Source organism: Triticum aestivum, chromosome 3A (assembly GCF_018294505.1).
Source record: "Triticum aestivum cultivar Chinese Spring chromosome 3A, IWGSC CS RefSeq v2.1, whole genome shotgun sequence".
NCBI classification, from domain to species: Eukaryota; Viridiplantae; Streptophyta; class Magnoliopsida; order Poales; family Poaceae; genus Triticum; species Triticum aestivum.
This window is the reverse complement of record NC_057800.1, coordinates 722858117-722876949: the sequence shown is the minus strand read 5'-3', so window position 1 is coordinate 722876949 and position 18833 is coordinate 722858117. Positions and strand designations below refer to the sequence as shown.

Genomic DNA, 18833 nt, shown 5'->3' with positions numbered 1-18833 from the left:
CAACAACAACTGCCCCAGACATATAATCTGCAACAAACGAGCTATCACCAGGCCAGGAAAAGACGTTTGCCAAAATTTGGCAGCATTAAACCAACCGAGTTGCTCTTGCCAGGAACCCGGGATCAAACAAGCTCCAAGTTCCACACAGACTTGAAGGTAAAAATCACACAGATACAATGAAGGCGACTGTCGACAACGACCAAAACAAAACCACCACACTACATGATGAACTGCAACCATCTCATTACTTCCCTCCATAAAGAAATATAAGAGCGTTAGCGATCTAAACGCTCTTATATATCTTTACAGAGGGAGTAACATTTAGTAGAACACGACGATTCAGACAACCATTTCAGTTAACATCTAGAACACCACGATTCATGCAACCATCTCAGTTTAACATCTAGAACGCAACGGTTCATGCGACCATTGTAACTGTACATGTACAACCTACTCACAACCCCCCTGCTATTCCTCCTAGACAGTGCAAAAAAGGAAGCCCAAATGCTTCCCACAGCAAAACTCTCTGCAGTTAGTACAAAATGAATTACAAAAATAGCTGGACGACAAACTGCTCATCCTTGTTTACAGCAAATCCGTCTAAGTTCATGGTATGGCCCTTGTTCCTTACATTCCACATTGCTAAGATGTTTATAACGACTTCTATAACCGACCATATATGTTCCTTGCAGTCAACATTTTTCGCAACAATTTGCATCTGGACAGCATAGACGAAGCACTGCTGAAGGTTTTATCCTGTTGGTCCCCTTAAGCCCCAGCAAACCTTTCTAAAACCATGGAGTGAGGCATGCACGCTGAATGGTTCAAATATGCCCAGATACATCTTCCTGCTACAAGAAAGCGGCTTGTTCGCAGGTGCGCGTCGCCAAGTGAAATCTTGTTATGTGACAATCATCAAGACACCCGCAGGAACCTACTTCCGATGCTTCCTTTTTGCTTCAGTCCTTGGCCTCTTCTCCTCTTCCCACTCTCTATCATGTGTTCTGCAATTTAACCAAGGATTGTTGGGGAAACAAATCGTATAGAAGCCATGAGTATATACATAAAAATAGATCTATACCAGAAATTGTGGCTGGTGTAGAAGCCATTACATAACTTTTTTTACTTTTGTGCAGATTTAGAAAGAACATCAACCTATGTAATCATCTTCTGCAGCCTTATTTCTAATATATACCTTACTGCTGCTACATCTTTAAGGAAAGATAATAAGCCTACTCATATCAATGTGACAACAAATTTATAGCAAAAAGCTCAAGCTACACTAAACCAACAGAAAGATCAACACAAATTTAAAATACATATATGACAACACGAACAATCACACTGTTAAAATGTGCTTCCAATAGAAGAGTATATTGTATTGAACAAGAGTAAGCTTCGAGTACTCCCAATTTTTAAGTAGTACTCCCGACGTTCAGGTGTATAGGGCGTGCGCGTGTTCCTAGGTCCTCAATTTAATAACTTCCTAGGTCCTCAATTTAATAACTTCCTAGGTCCTCAATTTAATACAACTAATAAAATATATGTTATATGCCACCAAAAATATATATGTTTAGAAACTTTATTTGAAAACAAATCTGATGATACAGTTTTAGATATAACAAATGTTTCATCAGTCAAATTGAGAACCTAAAATCCCACCCCGACATTATAAACCCATGGTTTTCTGAGTCGCGCGACTTGTCGCGACTAGTCGACGAGTCGCACTGCCAGGGTTGACTCAAACCCCTCGACTAGTCGAGACTAGTCACAACTCGTCGACCGGCCAGGCTCGACTCGTCGACGAGTCGTTCGACTTGAACAAGAGTAAGCTTCGAGTACTCCCTATTTTTAAGTAGTACTCCCGCCGGTCAGGTGTATAGGGTGTGCGCGTGTTCCTAGTCCCTCAATTTAATAACTTCCTAGGTCCTCAATTTAATATAACTAATAAAATATATGTTATATGCCACCAAAAATATATATGTTTAGAAACTTTATTTGAAAACGAATCCGATGATACAGTTTTAGATATAACAAATGTTTCATCAGTCAAATTGAGAACCTAAAATCCCACACCGACGTTATAAACCCATGGTTTTCTGAGTCGCGCGACTTGTCGTGACTAGTCGACGAGTCGCACTGCCAGGGTTGACTAAAACCCCTCGACTAGTCGAGACTAGTCACAACTCGTCGACCGGCCAGGCTCGACTCGTCGACGAGTCGCTACCCTTGAACTGCTCGTCAACTCATCGACTCGAAAACCATGTATAAACCCGACCGGAGGGGGTACCAATTCTGCATACACCAAACATTGACCTTGGTTTTGGTAGAGCTAGCATTTAACGGTGACGCCCATACAGCTAAAATTGGTCATAAATCTCATAGTTCTCCATCAATGGAAACAAATACTTTGGATGCTAGCAATTCTTGGTAAGGCATTACTCCATTGAACTGTCTGCGTCACGCAGCTATTGGTGTGCTAACAAAATGACAACTATTTAGTTATGTGTTTCTCTACATCATTATTGCACACGAGTATTTATGCTTTTCAGTTGTTAAACCACCTTCGAGGTAGCTTTCTAAATAGCGCTAGCTTGGGAACACAAGTGCTTAGTTACCAGCCATACCGTACCTAGCTAAGTGCATGACACCATGTTATCTATTAAAACTTATGAAGGTACAATGGTGAATTTCCTACATACTTTACCGGCATAACGACTTGTAACCTGGGAATGCAATCATTATTTTATTTGACTAAATATTTTTCTTCAATTTAGAAACAGGCATACTAGAAGAGGTTAAAGAAAAAATGTGCCACAATTTGCACAGGATATTGCAGTTTACGATCTTGTATGTGCAGAGCATCTGAAATTTAAGGGTTTTTTTGTAAAAGCGATGATTTTGCAACTTCGTTCAGTCGACGAAACTGATCCTTCCCAAACAGATTGTGTGTTTCACATGACAGCTAATAAGGTATAAAGAACACATTGCAAAGTGGAAACTTCATTGTTTCCTAAACTTACTGGTCAGCCTCTCTACGACTTGTCTTGCTTGTTGAATCCTTGGCATGCATCCTAGGAAGGTCATCAGCATGTGATGGCCGATGCTGTGAAATAGCACCCTTTCTTTCTCTCTCTCGTATTTCAAACTGTGAGTTACCAGGTCCAACGCTCGGGGGCTGTGGAGCAGAAGGCGCATATTCCCCAGCTTCCAAAGCAGACTGTTCTCTTTTGATCTTCCGCCGTTTGGATGCACTATTAGGATCACTATCTTCTTTCACAGTATTACCTTTGTCCCTATCCCTGTCATCTACCTGTAAAAATAACAAAGTATTAGAGATCAAGCAAGAATGTCCATTACGATCCCAAGAGTGATTGCATGCCAAGTCACATCATAAAAGCCATAGAACTGTTCAGTAGATGAATAAGTACAGAGCACAAGACACAGATCAACATTTATAGATATAACTGAACTAGTGAGCAAATAAATGATCACAGATCACAGAAGAGTATTAGGGGGTAAAGAAAAGTTTACCTTGCTTGATGAAACATCCCTATCTTCACGCTTTCTATCCCGAAGATCTTCCTCTCTTCTGTGCTTCCCATCATCCTGCGAGAGCGGAGCATTCTCCTCCAAGTGCCACCTTTCTTTCTCATCACGCCTGGGAGACGACCGTTGGGTATGCCTGGTGCTGCCGCCCCTTCGGTCACTGTCTTCATCTCTTCGGTTAGCAGCGACTGATTGGGGTACAAAACTAGTTGGAAGAGGTGGAGGTGGTGGCAAGCTTTGCCCTCGGAAGCGTTCATCAGAAGTATGTGCTCGGTCTATGGGTTCATGCTTAACAGTATGTGCTCGGTCTATGGGTTCATTCTTAATAGTATATGCTCGATCTATGGGTTCATTCTTAATAGTATGTGCTCGATCTATGGGTTCATGCTTAATTTTGTTCCTCTCCTCCTTATTCCTGTCTTCTCTTCCTTTTTCAGAAACTCTGTCTTGCATCTTTTCAATAGAACGCTCTCTCCTTTCCAATGATCTGTCTGTTGGTCTTTCAACCACATCTTCTCCACGGCGCCTCTCAGACCGATCTGCTTTTTCTCTATGATCTCTGTCATATTTATCATCAAACTTTTCTTTTAATTTCTCTGTCCGAATTAGGTTTTGTTCCTCACTAGCACCTCTCTCATGATCCACAGAACGAAATTTATCTACTGATCGCGAGTCAAATTTTTTTTCTTTTTCCGTATGGTGCTCTGGCAAGTCACCATCCCTGCCTTCAATCTCTCCTTTCCTTCGTTTACCTGTCCTCTCTTGTTCTTCAACAGGAACAGATCTTTTTTGCTGTTTCACGGTAGAATCAATCAAGTCAGCAGATTCACCTTCACCGGTGGGATTAGCTGTTCCACCGCTATGTGCAGCCAATACTGTTGATCTTTGGGAGGATGCAGATACCTTTCGTGGTGCCGGATGTACATTACCATTTGTGCCAACCAACGGACTAGTGGGATTAGTATCCAGCACACCATCAGCTGCCTGAGACAATACTTCTCTGTCAACAGGAATAGCAGAGGCTTGTTGATTAAGACCCCTGCTAGTAGATCTCCCAGGTTTTGCATCTTCCTTATCGTGCTTAGATACCTTTGCAGCATTTTGTACAGCACGCTTTTGTGGCGCTCTAGTCTGTTAATAAAAATGATTAGAACAATGGAAACCAAATGTCCAATACTAAAAGGCTGACTAATAACTGCTATGTTCCATGACATACTAAAGGACCATAAATGGAACAAGCGGATTTTGTGCTACCAAAAACACCTCAAGCTGTTGTTTTGAAATTTTCAAAAAAAAAAGTGTGTTTTGAAGTTCCATAAAATTCCTAAAATTTTACACGTAGAGATACACTTAGCGACTTGCAAAATTTTCTGAAAAAGGTACATCCATCTGCGGAAAACAAAGAAGAATGAAGGGCTAAAATAGAAATTATTTTTGCACCATTTATAGTGTGTGGGCAGTCCATAAAATGCTAATTTTGCACTAAAATGTACAAATACACATACTATTGCGATATGCACATTTTAGAAAGTTTTTGCGATCCCAAAACCCTTTTTGGAGTCAAGCTCACATGAGCTTTTCCTATAAATTACCCAATTGTTACCGTCCACATTATAAACTGAGGTACCTCAGGTTCTGCAGTAGGCTTCAAGACTTTAACTCCATCATCGGACAAAAGTTTTGGAGGTTCATCTACACCACGTGCAACCCCTGAACCTTTTCCTTGTGCAGAGGAAGATGGTATTTGACTATCAGATCCGTTTGTAGTCGAGGCATTCTTCTTATGAGCATCAGGCTTCATTGCATTTTCTGACCTTTCATGCCTACCCTCTACAGATTTTGCACGAACGCTATGATCTTTTGCTGTCGAGGGATCTGCATACTGATTTCCTGTAGGAGATCCAAGGAATAGTTATGCTCCAGTTAATCATAGTGGTTCTGGAAAAAAACTGTGTCTTCTACTTACCAGCAATAGGTTTTGCAGGCACTGGCTTCAGATCAAGGTGACCCATGCCAAACTCTTCTTCAGATACCCATGAACTCTGCATAATAGTCGGGAAATCCACACATGCATCTCATAATCATGCACAAAGGTCCCCTGATACGGAAAAAAGGCACCAGCAAAGAAGTGGTAACACTTACCTTGCGAGCTGCCAGAGCAGCAGCTACACCAGTGGCCAGTACTTTCAGATCTTCCCTTTCATCCCCCTTTAGCTTCGCAACCTGGTAAACATATTTGTGAGCAACAGCCCAGCAGCATATCATAAATGGTGACTAATGATGTATTTACCCTTTTCTCGATGTTGATACCGCTTTTTCGCATGACAGGAAAAATACTAGTTATCTTTGTGAGCACAATAAGGGCGTTTCTGATTTCCATATATTCTTTTGATTCCATACATTGATTAAGCACCTTGGTAATTCTTCCACTCCATTTCCAATGAACCTTTCAAAAGCACAGAAAAAAGATGTTCAAAAACATATGCAAAGAATGTAGCAGGACAACAGCATAAAATTTTGGATATTAGAGATTCACTTGTGATTATTTATTTTTGTTAATTCAATTCAGGTGACGTGAATAAAAATGTAGAGAGCAAAGCAGCACATGGCAATAATAGATACTAGGATCCATGAAAGCATGCTGAATTTATACCTGGATTCAAGAAACAGAAATTTCACCAAGAAAAATGTACAGATGCTCACAAATAATAAGTATACGCAGTGGATCGTTTTGTACATGTACAAATACATATACACATCATTGAAACTTGCAGGTATTAACATTTTATTAAAAAGGTAGCCACTACACTACTGTTGCACAGCTCACATTTGACCAAATGTACAGCTCAATAAAGCCAACACGCCTAGCACATGCAGCAACAACTGCCACAACTGAAATTCTCTTCAAATAAAAAGGCTGCACGATAGGGCAGCACCACAATTCATGAACTGAGCGCCAACACGTTTGAATGAAAAAGAACACGGGGCCTGGTTACTAAGAGCAAGCTATCTTGCCACATTTTTGCAAATGTAACAAGCTGACAAACTATGAGTAGAAATATTTTATTCCTGAGGAAGCATCCATATCTAGGAACTAGCATGCTCAGTCTCACACAACGTGCCCTTTCATGAGCACTGGAGACACCAGATTTAGATTGAATGAGAAGACAGTTTGTGAATTTGTGAAGGAGTTCATTTGCAAAATTGTGAATCCATTAAATAGTCCATCAAAATCTGGTGTGAAACAGTGCACACTAGAGTAGGAGTTGGCACCTAAACATGGTTTTGTGTATTAGTATATTCCTCACAGGATTAACTCCTGAGCTAAGACAGAACAAAATTTATTTTTATATGGTCATCTATGAAGCAACATAATAGATTTAATTTCTATGTTGATTACATGCCTAACAAGAAGCTTACTTGTGCACCAGATTGTGCTTTTATACTACAAAACGCCTCTAGGAACTCTTACGAACATACAACCGTACCATGCAACTTGAGTAAAATTTAGTCCTAAAATTTTAGTAATGGTGATCAAAGCACAGAACAGGCTTTCTATGTTGCGATCACCAGTTCTACAATTTTTAGGACTAAGCTGTACCAAGGAAATGACAAACATACAGAGCTTAATTATGTGACACACATAACTTCAAGGAGTGTGTAAAGCATACTTTAACAAACTGAGGATAAGATACGCGTTGACTATTTGGAAATCTGAAGTATACAGCGAATCCCGGCTTATTTCCACATTCACGCTCATATACTGATTCGTCACTCTGCAAAAAGTTGTATTATGCAAACTCAGAAGCACTAAAACAACGTAATAACCATCAGGAAAGCTATGGCGAAGAGTGTATAGCACACTTGAATCAATAAGCTACCTTCCAATGGTAAGCCATCTTCAGGGTCTCATGAAGAAACCTTCCAAGCCTGCCAGCCTCATATTCGGTACAACAACAGATCATTGGCTGTAGTGTCTTGCAGATGAAAACATCTATATGATTCACCGTGTTGAAAAATGGAGTCCCAAGTGAATGCATCATCTGAACGAATGTAGCACAATACACAGCATCCTGCATGCTAAGAACACAGCGTGGATATATGCACCGCTGGAGAAATTCCATGTTGATCTTCAGTGCGTCCGGACTGGAACTAAGCCATTTATCCTTTTCACGGGTTAGTCTTTGGAGCACTGATATAACGTGCTGGTGATGCTTGTCAGATTCATTTTTCAATTTGTCCAGCAAATCTTGGATTCTCTCCTTGTCCTTCTTACGCCGTGATATTGCAATGCTAGAGTTATCTGAGTTATCTTCAAGTTGTTTGAGATTTTCATGCAGCTTCTTAATTTCCGCATCATAACGATCTTTTGGAAAATGAAGATCATACAGTGTTAAACCCCAGAAAGTAGCATACAATTCAGGTGAAAGACCGTTCCAGGCTTTTGCCGGCAAAATTGTTCGGATTGTGTTGAGAAGATCTGACCACCTGTAAGAAAACAGAATACAGCAAACTACATATGAATCAAACCTAAAATACTATCAATGAAGTTCAACCAAGTTCATTTAGAAACAGAAAAATTGAACCAAAGTTAACTTCAACGAGGCTTAAACAGTTAAAGTATAAGTTTCTAAAAGCAATCATTCTTAAGGCATAAGGTAGGTTCATTTTCTAGCCAATATTGGACAACTCATGGGCAACCAAAAGCTTTAATAAAAATTTGCCTAGCCAATTGTATGGTAGAGCTAAGTTGGCTCAAACCAAACATACCCATAGTAGCTATTTCCCTACCAGCTTCCAAGGACACAAGATCTTCACTTATCTTTTAGCGGTAAACAGGAGAGGATCAATTCTCATAAGTGTACTCCGATGTTCTAAAGGGTACATAATTTATCTGAACTTACCATCCTTAGTAATTTACTTCTCAATTTATTTTCAACATAAACCCAAAAATGAAAATGGAATAACTAAGACGTGCTATTTTCATGCTCCCAGAAACACTTGTACCCTTCGTTTGGAAGAAGAAAAATCAAACAGTGTACTTGAAGTTCCAACAAAAACTGAAAAGAAATCACACTACAATGTGTTCATTTGTGGTCTGCACAATAAATAAATGGACAATGGACTAAACTGGTACAGCAACTAAGTGCACAGAGTATTGCAATATTTCCATGTGAGAGTTTTTTGACAATATTTTGCAATGGATTCCGTTAGACATGTGTAGGTGAGCCAGGCGTTGTCTGTGATGACCCATACCATTGAATAGATGATTAAACGACTTTCCACAGATGTTCATAAAAGCTTACATGATTGACTTCTGAGATGAATCGCCATGCAAGATCATTTCATCATATGATACAGACTCCCCTTCTTCATTGTCATCCAGAGGCCAACAGGCCTCGCCACCGTTAGCGCTTTTGAAAAGCCTCATTACAGGCCGGTATATAAGAAAAGCAACCTATAATGAAGAAAATTGCTAAGATGATTACTTGAGTGGAGGCATGATAAAATTATGAAATCAGCTCGCACATTGAAAAAAAAGGAGTGCACAAGATATGAGTGCATTACGTCTGGCTCGATATGATATTTATAAACCAGATCTTCCAGCGGAGGTATTAGTTGAACATAGGTTGATGGAGCTACAGCACTTGAAAGAAACTCGGCATACTGAAGCAGTATTCCATGGCATCTATCAAACTGCTCGCTAACCATTTTGATATATGTGGCATCTGCATTTATTATAATCCTGAAAACAATAGCAACATTATCAAGTTTAAAAGAGCAATGCAAAGAGTAAGAACTTAATATGACAAGCTTTTAGGCTAAAACATGAACCCCAGAATGCAGATAATAAAGCTTTACATAATTGTTGCTTTCTGAATATTTTCTTCGACATATATTTCCTAAAAAATAATTGCATGATTACAGAAATTCAGTAAAGAATTGCATTCAATTAGGATGCATCTATAATAACCATCAGTCTGTCACCTATATTAAATGAAGTCCACTTGGTCGAGAGAGCAGAACAAAATAAGGAGGGGGGGAAAGGGCACAAAGGATTTAGCAAGTTGAGACAAAATCTTACTTGGATCTGTGTTGGGCAATGAGCAGTAGTAGAGGAATTGCAAGTTTAGGTTCATCTTTTGGAAGCAAAGAATCCCGCAATTTGTTAGTAGACTTATTCAGGACCTACAAAAAAACGATTTGGTAAGCTGTTTATTTGACCTTATCATGAAATAGAGAAAAGGCATTGATTCCTCGCAAAACCTTATAGTTCCGTGTTGATCCAAACAGCGAAGATTGAAGCCGCAATGTTTCACTTCCTGCCATAGCATCAACCTGTTCATCAGTCATGTTCTCAGTGTACTGTACATTTGCCATTTGCTGAATGAGTTCCTGCATGGTACATCAATTTAAACTTCAGATTCATACAATACTAAGGCAGCAAGAAAGTTTCGACATAGCCAACAAACCTCAAGTACAACAAGCTCAGTACCCAATCCTTTCTTCAGTTGATTAACTATGTATTGGAAGAGGCATTTAAGCTCCATGGAAAGATGCTTCTTGCAGCTGTTAAAGTTAATTGGTTCAGAATAGAAGCATAAAGATAAAATTAAAGACAATAATAATATTGGGAAGGGACACACAAGCACCCCAGTGATTATAGAACTACTGCTTGCATTTTCATAGCATTAAGATTAAATGTGATTAACAAATAATAACAAGGATCTGGAGTCTTGGCAAATGGTGATATTTTATTGTACACTTCTGTAGACGCGATGTCAGAATGAGCAAACAAATGAGAGGGGAACTCAAGATTATGCACAAGATAATGGCAGGGGTCCTTAGTGGTAAAACAGAAGGTAAACCTCTAAATATTAGGTTGTAGATTGGTTACCTAATGCTGCATTAGCATGTCTAAAATCATTGTCACGAGTGTTCGACATAATGTATAGCAAGCTTATCTAACGATGCAAGAATGCAAGTACAGAAATCTTTGTAATATTTATTCAAAAGAAATTGCATCCTGCGCAGATATTCGTTACATTTAGTTTGATGCTAACCACTACGACACAGAAAAATGTCAAAAGCTCAAAGCAAATTTTAAATAGTTATAGTACCAGATCATTGTTTGTTCTATAAAAGCCATATGACAAAAGCACTTAATATGCCTAATAAGAAGGAAGATACATGACTGAATGTCGCTGGATCATCAAGTTTAACTAAAGTACACATCATGTTTTGTGTAAATATAATATGATCACAGGCAGGAGTCAAAACTACATACAGGTGTCCCCAGAATGATGCCAGACATTGAAGCCAGTCTGACAGGTTAAGGCCGTCATCCTTTACTTTCTCACGACCACCTTGAGCCAACCGTTCGATTACAATATATTGCAAAATATCATATTCCAGCTGTAAAAGAAGCACATTTAGACAACGGTGTAAACTTGACTTATAGAAACAATTCAAAGACACATGCAGAACAATTACAATCAACTCTAAAAAGGGCATGAGCATCTGTATAAAACATGCATCACATACGCAGCCAATACCTGAGTCAAGTATTTAAAAGCATCCACAACTGGATTTATCATGTCCCTGTATGCTTCAACCTGAAAGTTGTGACAATGTATTGTAGAGGTAAAAAGATGAAAGAACTGAAGATAAAGCATAATTACACAAGTCAAGGAAGGATTGCAATTATAAAGGTGAGCTTCCAGAATCATTGAATTGTCATAATTAACAAATTAAAAATAATATATTCATAAATCATTTGGCCAGACTACTTCTACAAATCGGTTGCTTCATTAAGTGATGTGTAGCCATAAGGGGCATGTTCCCTCTGCACATGTACATAACTACATATACCATTCTATTACCAATATGTAGCAGTAGGAGGCTCTTATGCTTTCTGGTCCAAAATGTAAATAAAAAACCACGCTCCATTGACATTAATCACTTGCAAAGACCCCCCCCCCCCCCCCCCCAATGTACATTAGCCACAACTGAGTCCTTAAAGGGATGGCACAGGGGTGCGTAGTGACAGCAGACCAGCATTTGAGGGCCTGCTGCAGATCTGCAAGCTTATACCAGCAGATGTAGTGCACGGAGAGCTGATGTGGCCAGGGTTAAAACTACAGTATGCACTCTGTGAGTTCAGCATCTAGGCTAAAAACATAAAGAGGCAAATACAGTCCAAATGGAGCTGCCAGCAGATCTAACGGTTGGCCATCTCCAACATCAGAGAATTAATATTGCATGTTTCACATATGACTGCAGTATTTATTATTGCTTTGAATATTGCATGTGCATTGTTGGTTCAAAATACCTGTTGGACAATTGTCCGAAGCACAGTCATTGGATTTGCATGAGCAAGTTTAGCCACCATGCGGCCAAGCTGCTTCAGATTTTCCTTGGCCAGCCGTTTTAAGAGCCGTCTGGTGTCCAGCTAATTGAGAAAATAAGGATGCTGGTGAATTTAAAACTCAAGATAAAATGGTAGGCGCAAGAAAGAAAACCCAGGCATGGAATAAGTAGGCAACCTTTGCTGTTTGCCTTGCAGCAAGGACAATTGGGTTTTGTTCAGTGTCCTTCTCCCACTCACCATACAAACGATAGCGCACCTAAACATGAACAGTGCCAGATTGATTAAAAAGGTAGTGCAGTACAACAAGTAACGACCAGGGAGCATGACAGACCTCATAAGGAAGAAGGGAAAGAACTCCCCATATCTCCATATCAACAGCAGGATTGGCAGGTATAAGCTGCAATGAAGGAAGCAAGCATGACCCAAGTGCTTCTTCAACCTGAGATTCTGGAGACATTACACCTGCTGTACGGGCTGATTCTTTTGACGAGGCATGATACACCTTTAACACTCTGCAAACCTGAAAATGAACACATCCAATGTGCTATTAAATAACAATATCCAAAAAAAATTGCCACTAGATTGCTCCAGGCGGAAGTGCATAATTGCAAGTAAAGGTGTTCATAGTCATATAACCTTTCCTAGTCTTGAGGATGGGATTGGGGGTGTTTGTGTGCTATGATTGTATAATAGTCAGTGATAACTGGTGCTAATGGCTTTGTGTGCTAATCCGTGCAAATTTGGTGGTTGGTGCTAATCATTTCTTATCAGGTCTTCTGTTACTTGGAATTACTAATAATCATGTTAATTGGCATTTTGGGTGTGGGTCAGTACCATTAGCATGCTGAATTCAGGGAATCGATGCTAAATGTGCACTTAATTGTGTTACGAAAATGTTGTTAGTTACAAGATATTAACAAAATCTAGGGAGTGCAATATGGATAGTCTGTTGTTGTAAGAGGAAACAAAACATAGGGAGGGTATCTTTTGGGAGAGGCCCCATATGGAGATCTAGGGAGTGAGATAAGGGGAGCTGCTGAAGATGCTCTTAGAGCATTTAAATACGACAGCTGACCGGTACCCATATCGCTATGCCTGCTGGATACAGCAGATAGACGGTGGACGTAGGCACCAGCTCAAAAACTCTGCTCTGCATCAGGGATGGCCATTTTTGACTTTTTAATTTATTACAGCAATACAAGTGAGGAAGCCAAATCCTGGTCATAACAACCACTGATGAGATGAACTTGTGATATGGACATATGGTATTTTTGTAGTTTGTAAAGATGTATATAACGAACTAATAATCTATGACATAAATGCAACGAAGAATATCTCAAGCATATCCAATAAGGCAGCACGATATTGAGCAGGTACTAATACAAGAAGAATGCAGCAAAAAAGATCTAAGGATACCTTCTGGAATAATTGTGTGTCACGGTGAAGGTATGGTCCACATGCGGCAAGCATTTGGAAAAACTCCTTCGGCAGATCAACCAAATAACTTGGTGAAGAGACAGATGATGCATCCATCATATGAGTGTCGATGTTACGGGTGATTTTGTGATGTGTTTGACAATATGTACTGTAGGCTGACGAAATAGTCTTCTCAACAATTCTGCACAAATGGAAGTAGGATTGAACAACATAAATTGGGGAACTCAACCATTGCATTACAATAAACATACTCGGGCCATCATATGCCATATTTCACGGAAGTAGAGGCAATAGTATACAACTGCTAAAGCTGCTAATAGAATATGCAGAGGAAGTTGACAAACCTAAATAAAGCATCACAAATTTCAACGTGCTCGACAGGATTTAGCTGCGCAAGACGTTCAAATAGTAGCTGTGCATGGTCCCTGGCAAATAACAGCAGAAGTCAATCAGTGACATTTATAACATGTCAAAGAAGACATGTGTTTTACTGCAGATTTGAAATATACCAACTGAGCATAACAATGAAATGTTATTATAAGAAACTTTGCAATATTATAATACATCTTAAATCAATGGCACTAGAGATAATACCAATCATGGACTGAGAGGAAACCAAGAAGAAGTCCAAGCTTCTGGTTCTTTTCTATCTCAGGGGCTCGTTCATCAATTATATCATTTTCCATCTCCAGTGCTGTGTATAAATCGATCGTTATTTCTTGCTTCTCTTCATCCATAAGGTCCTTTCCAGTAGCAGCAAGATTTATTTTGCCTATTTTAGTAGCCTGGGATCAAGAAAGAGATGAATAAACTCCATAAGTTGAATCCCTGATGTGTCCATAATTATTAAAGCGTATTGAAGATCAATGCAGGCATTTCATAAAGTAAGACCAAATCTGCATGCATAGCTTGAGATATGTCCAGTCACTAAAAACATGGTTACTGCAACCAGTGGAACAGCTTAATCAGTGTCTCTACTTGAGGTAACTGCAAATATGACACTTCCTCAAAGCCGAAACTACAAGATGACAATCAAAAGAACAACTCTTATATGTTTGCCACTCGAGTTCCAATTTCAATGTGGCAACTTGTTATTAGTCCTCACATGTAGTGATTCCTACAAGAACTATCATGGTATTTGCATAAACAGACTTTACACGGTAATGTTCTCGAAGTATCATGGCGTTTGCTTAAAGATACTTTACACGTACTGCTTTCCTTTTTCAAATGGAAGTCGTTTTTAAAATCTAAAAATTGAAGCATAAAAATCATTGGGACTACATTGTAGTGACATTCATATAATTCTCATTTATAACCCTGAGGAACACAGCAAATCCTTTTTAGAACAGAATGAATTCAACAAGAAAATTATCCTAACCTCATCAATTTTCCTTGAAACAAAGGAGCCAAAATGCTCAAACGCCTCATCATCATTCGGAAGTAAATGAGCATAGCTGAAACAGAAGCCATGAACGTGTCTTGATTTATGAAATATCTGAGGTGCAGTTGAAAAGGATATAGCAACACAAACAGATCCAGCAGCAACACTAACTCATATTGATACAGCATAAAATGGCTAGGAAAATAAAAGCAAACAAGAACTTGAGACTACGGATATGGTCAGTCAGTTACTAAAATAACTAATACCATTGATACTACATATGATTGCTTTTCTCGGTATTGTAGTACTAACTATCTAAGGAAAATAACCTAAAAAAGTCTAGTACTGCTCGTGTAAGTCATCACATAGTCATAAGAAATGGCCATCAAAATAAGAGCAGAAGTTAAAGAGGGAACCGCAAAAGGAATGTGATGTTAAAAATAAATAAATAAACATGTATATAAACCTTACAAAAATATGATCTTCTCTTACTGCAGATATTTATAACAAAATATTTTTAAAAATACTATTTAAGGAAGATGTCTGAAATAGCAGTTTGCGGTCAAGAAGTGTAGACAAACACAATAACAACTAGAAAACTTACAGATTATCAAGGTCAATAAGGCCAGATTTGACCAACAGCGCTGCTATTCGGAAAAGGCCAGATGGAACAGGGCTGTTTACATCCAATTGTTGATAATATTGAAATTTAAACCCCAAAATTTGAGCAGCATGGGACTGTAAAAATGAGAAGCCGTAAGATGGGCTGAAAATACTGCATGAAGTATGGTAACAATCTTTACAGGTTGACTAACAAAATACCTTTGGAAAAAGAGGTATAAGCTGATAAAAGATACTGTTGTCTGGATAGAGTTCAAAACATTCCAACACCTAGCAGGCAAATAAGAAAGAACATAATCAGATTATAGCAGTGACATACTTTTACAATATCAGATAGCAATACCGGGATAAAAAAATGAGAACTCACAATGTCAAATACACGATTCGGGTCCAGGTCAAAATGTCCAATTAATGACTGTCACAAGAACATTATGTTATAATTGTTTACATGCTGAAATCATAACATGCGAGGAAGAAAGAAGATTCCAAGTAACCAACACCGAACCTTTACAATGCTGATAGTTGCTGAAGAAGCATTTTGGCAAGCCAAATCTGAACCTACTTGACAAAGTAGGGTTACCTGAATTCCAGACAAACAAAGGCAGCTAGGTCAAAAAATACACCATGCTCCAGTAAACCTTTTAGACACATCATTTACAAACTAAGCAAAGAATGGAACTAGCCATAAATCCCACATGGTTGCGATTTAGTCTCAAATAATTTCAAATTGGAAGTATAAGAAGTTAGAACACATGTGTGGAATTGTGGATATTTACATCTCTAATCAATGTAATCACACTTACAATCGTTTATAGAAGTATCTAGATTATAGAGTTTACCCTCTAGATTTGGTAGAACACGTGTTAGAAAACAAAGGAAATTTGACTGCGGAAAACTGCACTTGGTTGACATTGCCAATTCTATCACAGCCCAGACACTGAGACACGTCATAAAGTTGTGTGAATTTGCTAGTAGACACCAAAGTGTCTAATAACAAACAAGCATGGTTATGCTAGTGGTTTTAGGCAATAAAAAGTGTCCAGTAAATGACTACAACTTCATAATGTGGTTGGGCAATAACATCATTTTGTGGTGTCTGGGCATATGCTAATCAAGTGCAGTGTTCTATAGCAATTTTTCCAATAAATACTTTCAGAAATACAGGTTATTTGGCTTTCCAGCCTTCCCCTATTTTGCATTCCAGGTGTCCTACTCTGTAATTTAGGATCAAATAATAAATCAAAGTCTGGAATTAGTTGATCGTTTTACACTCCCCTTCAACTGTAAATGCGTCCAGTCAGTAACTCAATCAAATATTCTTCGGTAATTGAGGGCAGTATCACTCACCAAAGCATCAGTGAAAAAACTAGAGCACACTAAGGACAAATTTCTACGTTATGTTACTCATTTCAATTTCATAATATAGCATGAAGAAATAACAATGGTTACTGAAGTTCCAAAAAAATTATGGAAGGAACCAATGCACACCATTACAAGAACAAGAGGTAGAAGTTTCACAGGCAGATATACATACCAACTTGGCGTAGCCCTCACTTTCCTCTCTTACAAGGTTGAATTTAGTTTGCTGATAAAGAAGTCGTGTGTTGACTCTGACCTGTTGCCATTTATGTCAAGCGACAATTAAAAAATGATGCAGTAAACAGGTAAAGAATGGAACTGTGCAAAATAAGAAGAATGGTGCCCAGGAACCATGTTTAATAGATATCGGCAATAATGTGACATGGTATATTGTAATTCATGTGAGCACAAACAAAAACATCAGGAAGCAATGATCGCACGTGATAACAATATGCATAGTATTAGTATGTGACACATACCTCCTTGGCTTTCAAATCCTGGCCTTTTGACTTACTCAGTTCAACCTCCCATAGGAACTCTTCCTTCAAATGTGCACATACAGGAAACAGAGACAGCATGTGTCAGCTGCCTTGAATCATGAAAAGGTGGTTTGGAGAAAGGTATGGTACCATAGTATGACGAAAAACAAATACTCACTTCACATCGCTCTTGAAGAAGCCTAGGCACAATCAATGAAGACTCCACGAGCGACTTAGTCTGCAGCCAAGAGTATTTATAAGGAAATTAGTGAGCACTAAATCCTCCACCCAAACAAAGTAGGGCACCAAGAAGATAGATAGCCATTTGCATTGGTAAAGATATGAATAGGTGTAGAAGTATTAAAAGAAACTGTTACCATTTTGACAAGACGGCTGCGATATTCACCAGAAATGGTAATCTGCAGATTACTACAGGTCAGATCATCAACTAGGAATGCAGCACTCGATGATTACAAGGAAATAGCAACACAAGGAACGGAATGGTAAATCCAGATTGCATGATTCTGAAATAAATGCATCTTGGATTTAAGATAGATTCGTTCACTAAACCACAAATCTCTGAGTGACACTCCCCGTCACCTGCCTCCACCCAATCAGGTACCAGTCGACTATTGGGGACTCCTAGATGACAACGATCTTGGCAACTGTTTTCTGCTATGGATCCAAAACTCCTAGATGGAAAGCTAAACGCCCCGGCTCTATAATAATTAAAATAATAATGAATAAGTTTGCGCTCTCAACCATTATAAGGTTTGCTAGTGGTATTCCAAGAGCTGGTAGTTTCATGTTCATCAGAAAGGGCATAATTTAACCATAGCCTTTAGCAGGATACTTTTTTCAAACATAGCCTTCAGAACTTGTTCAGAGCTACCACATGCTATCACTACCAGTGAGATATCTATGCATGACCGAAACATCTTACAATTCAACCAGGTTGTCACTTCAGCTGGCACAACAAGTAACACAGCAAACTGGCCAACAGCTAAGTATTGCATTACAGTGCTATGCTCAATGGCGAATTGACTAATCGGACACACTTCATCGAGCCAATCGTAACAAACTAAGCACCACACAGCAGCAAAAAAAGGACTCAGAATACTCACATCCTGCCCTAGGTGTGCGACGATGTCGGCGAGCACGGAGGCGGACTCCTCCTGACGCGCCTCCTCCACAAAGACCACCGAATCGAGCGCCGCCCGGCACTTCTGGGGCGGCAGGTCCCCCCGCACCTGCACAGCCCAAGCAGCGCAATCAGCCCCAAAATCAAAAGCCAACTAACCCATCTCGCCGATCAAAACCTAATTCGCGCAGCAATGCAGGGAGCTCACCATCGCCCAGCAGAGCTCGTAGAGGAAGCGGGCCCTGGGGACCGGATCGGGGAGGCGGAAGGAGGCGGCGGACTGGCCCTTCCATTCGCGGAGGCACTCCTCGGTGACGTACTTGTAGTCCGGCGCCTGGAGCGGGGGCGACATGGCGGGCGGGCGCGGGTGCTGGGGGCAGGGTTTTGGAGGGGAACTAGGGTTTCATGGGAGGTGGAGGAGGAGGGGGCGAGCGGGCGACTTCGAAGCGGAGACGACCTATGGGGGGCGGGCCATGCGGGGCAGGAGAGGGGGGG

The 18833-nt window shown here is 39.7% G+C and overlaps 1 protein-coding gene across 3 annotated transcripts; it reads right to left on the bottom strand.

The window, feature by feature from the left end:
• Positions 1-377: 377 nt before the first annotated feature.
• LOC123063497 (THO complex subunit 2) lies at positions 378-18833 on the bottom strand. Of its 3 annotated transcripts, XM_044487298.1 has the most exons (34): positions 18547-18833; positions 18322-18447; positions 17575-17616; positions 17376-17435; positions 17198-17260; positions 16894-16974; positions 15865-15939; positions 15727-15774; positions 15561-15629; positions 15343-15476; positions 14736-14811; positions 13952-14142; positions 13702-13782; positions 13337-13538; positions 12252-12440; positions 12096-12176; positions 11882-12001; positions 11106-11165; positions 10838-10965; positions 10023-10119; positions 9817-9945; positions 9635-9738; positions 9118-9295; positions 8856-9007; positions 7431-8037; positions 7221-7325; positions 5840-5995; positions 5692-5772; positions 5516-5591; positions 5177-5439; positions 4453-4680; positions 3535-4341; positions 3024-3313; positions 378-1004 (listed from the first exon to the last, which is right to left on the bottom strand). In XM_044487298.1, the coding sequence occupies exons 1-34, from the start codon at positions 18688-18690 to the stop codon at positions 935-937; spliced, it is 5313 nt and encodes a 1770-aa protein (XP_044343233.1). In that variant the 5' UTR covers positions 18691-18833; the 3' UTR covers positions 378-934. The 3 variants fall into 3 exon arrangements, with proteins under 3 accessions (XP_044343233.1, XP_044343230.1, XP_044343231.1); XM_044487295.1 differs by having other exon boundaries at positions 3535-4680; XM_044487296.1 differs by lacking the exon at positions 7221-7325 and having other exon boundaries at positions 3535-4680.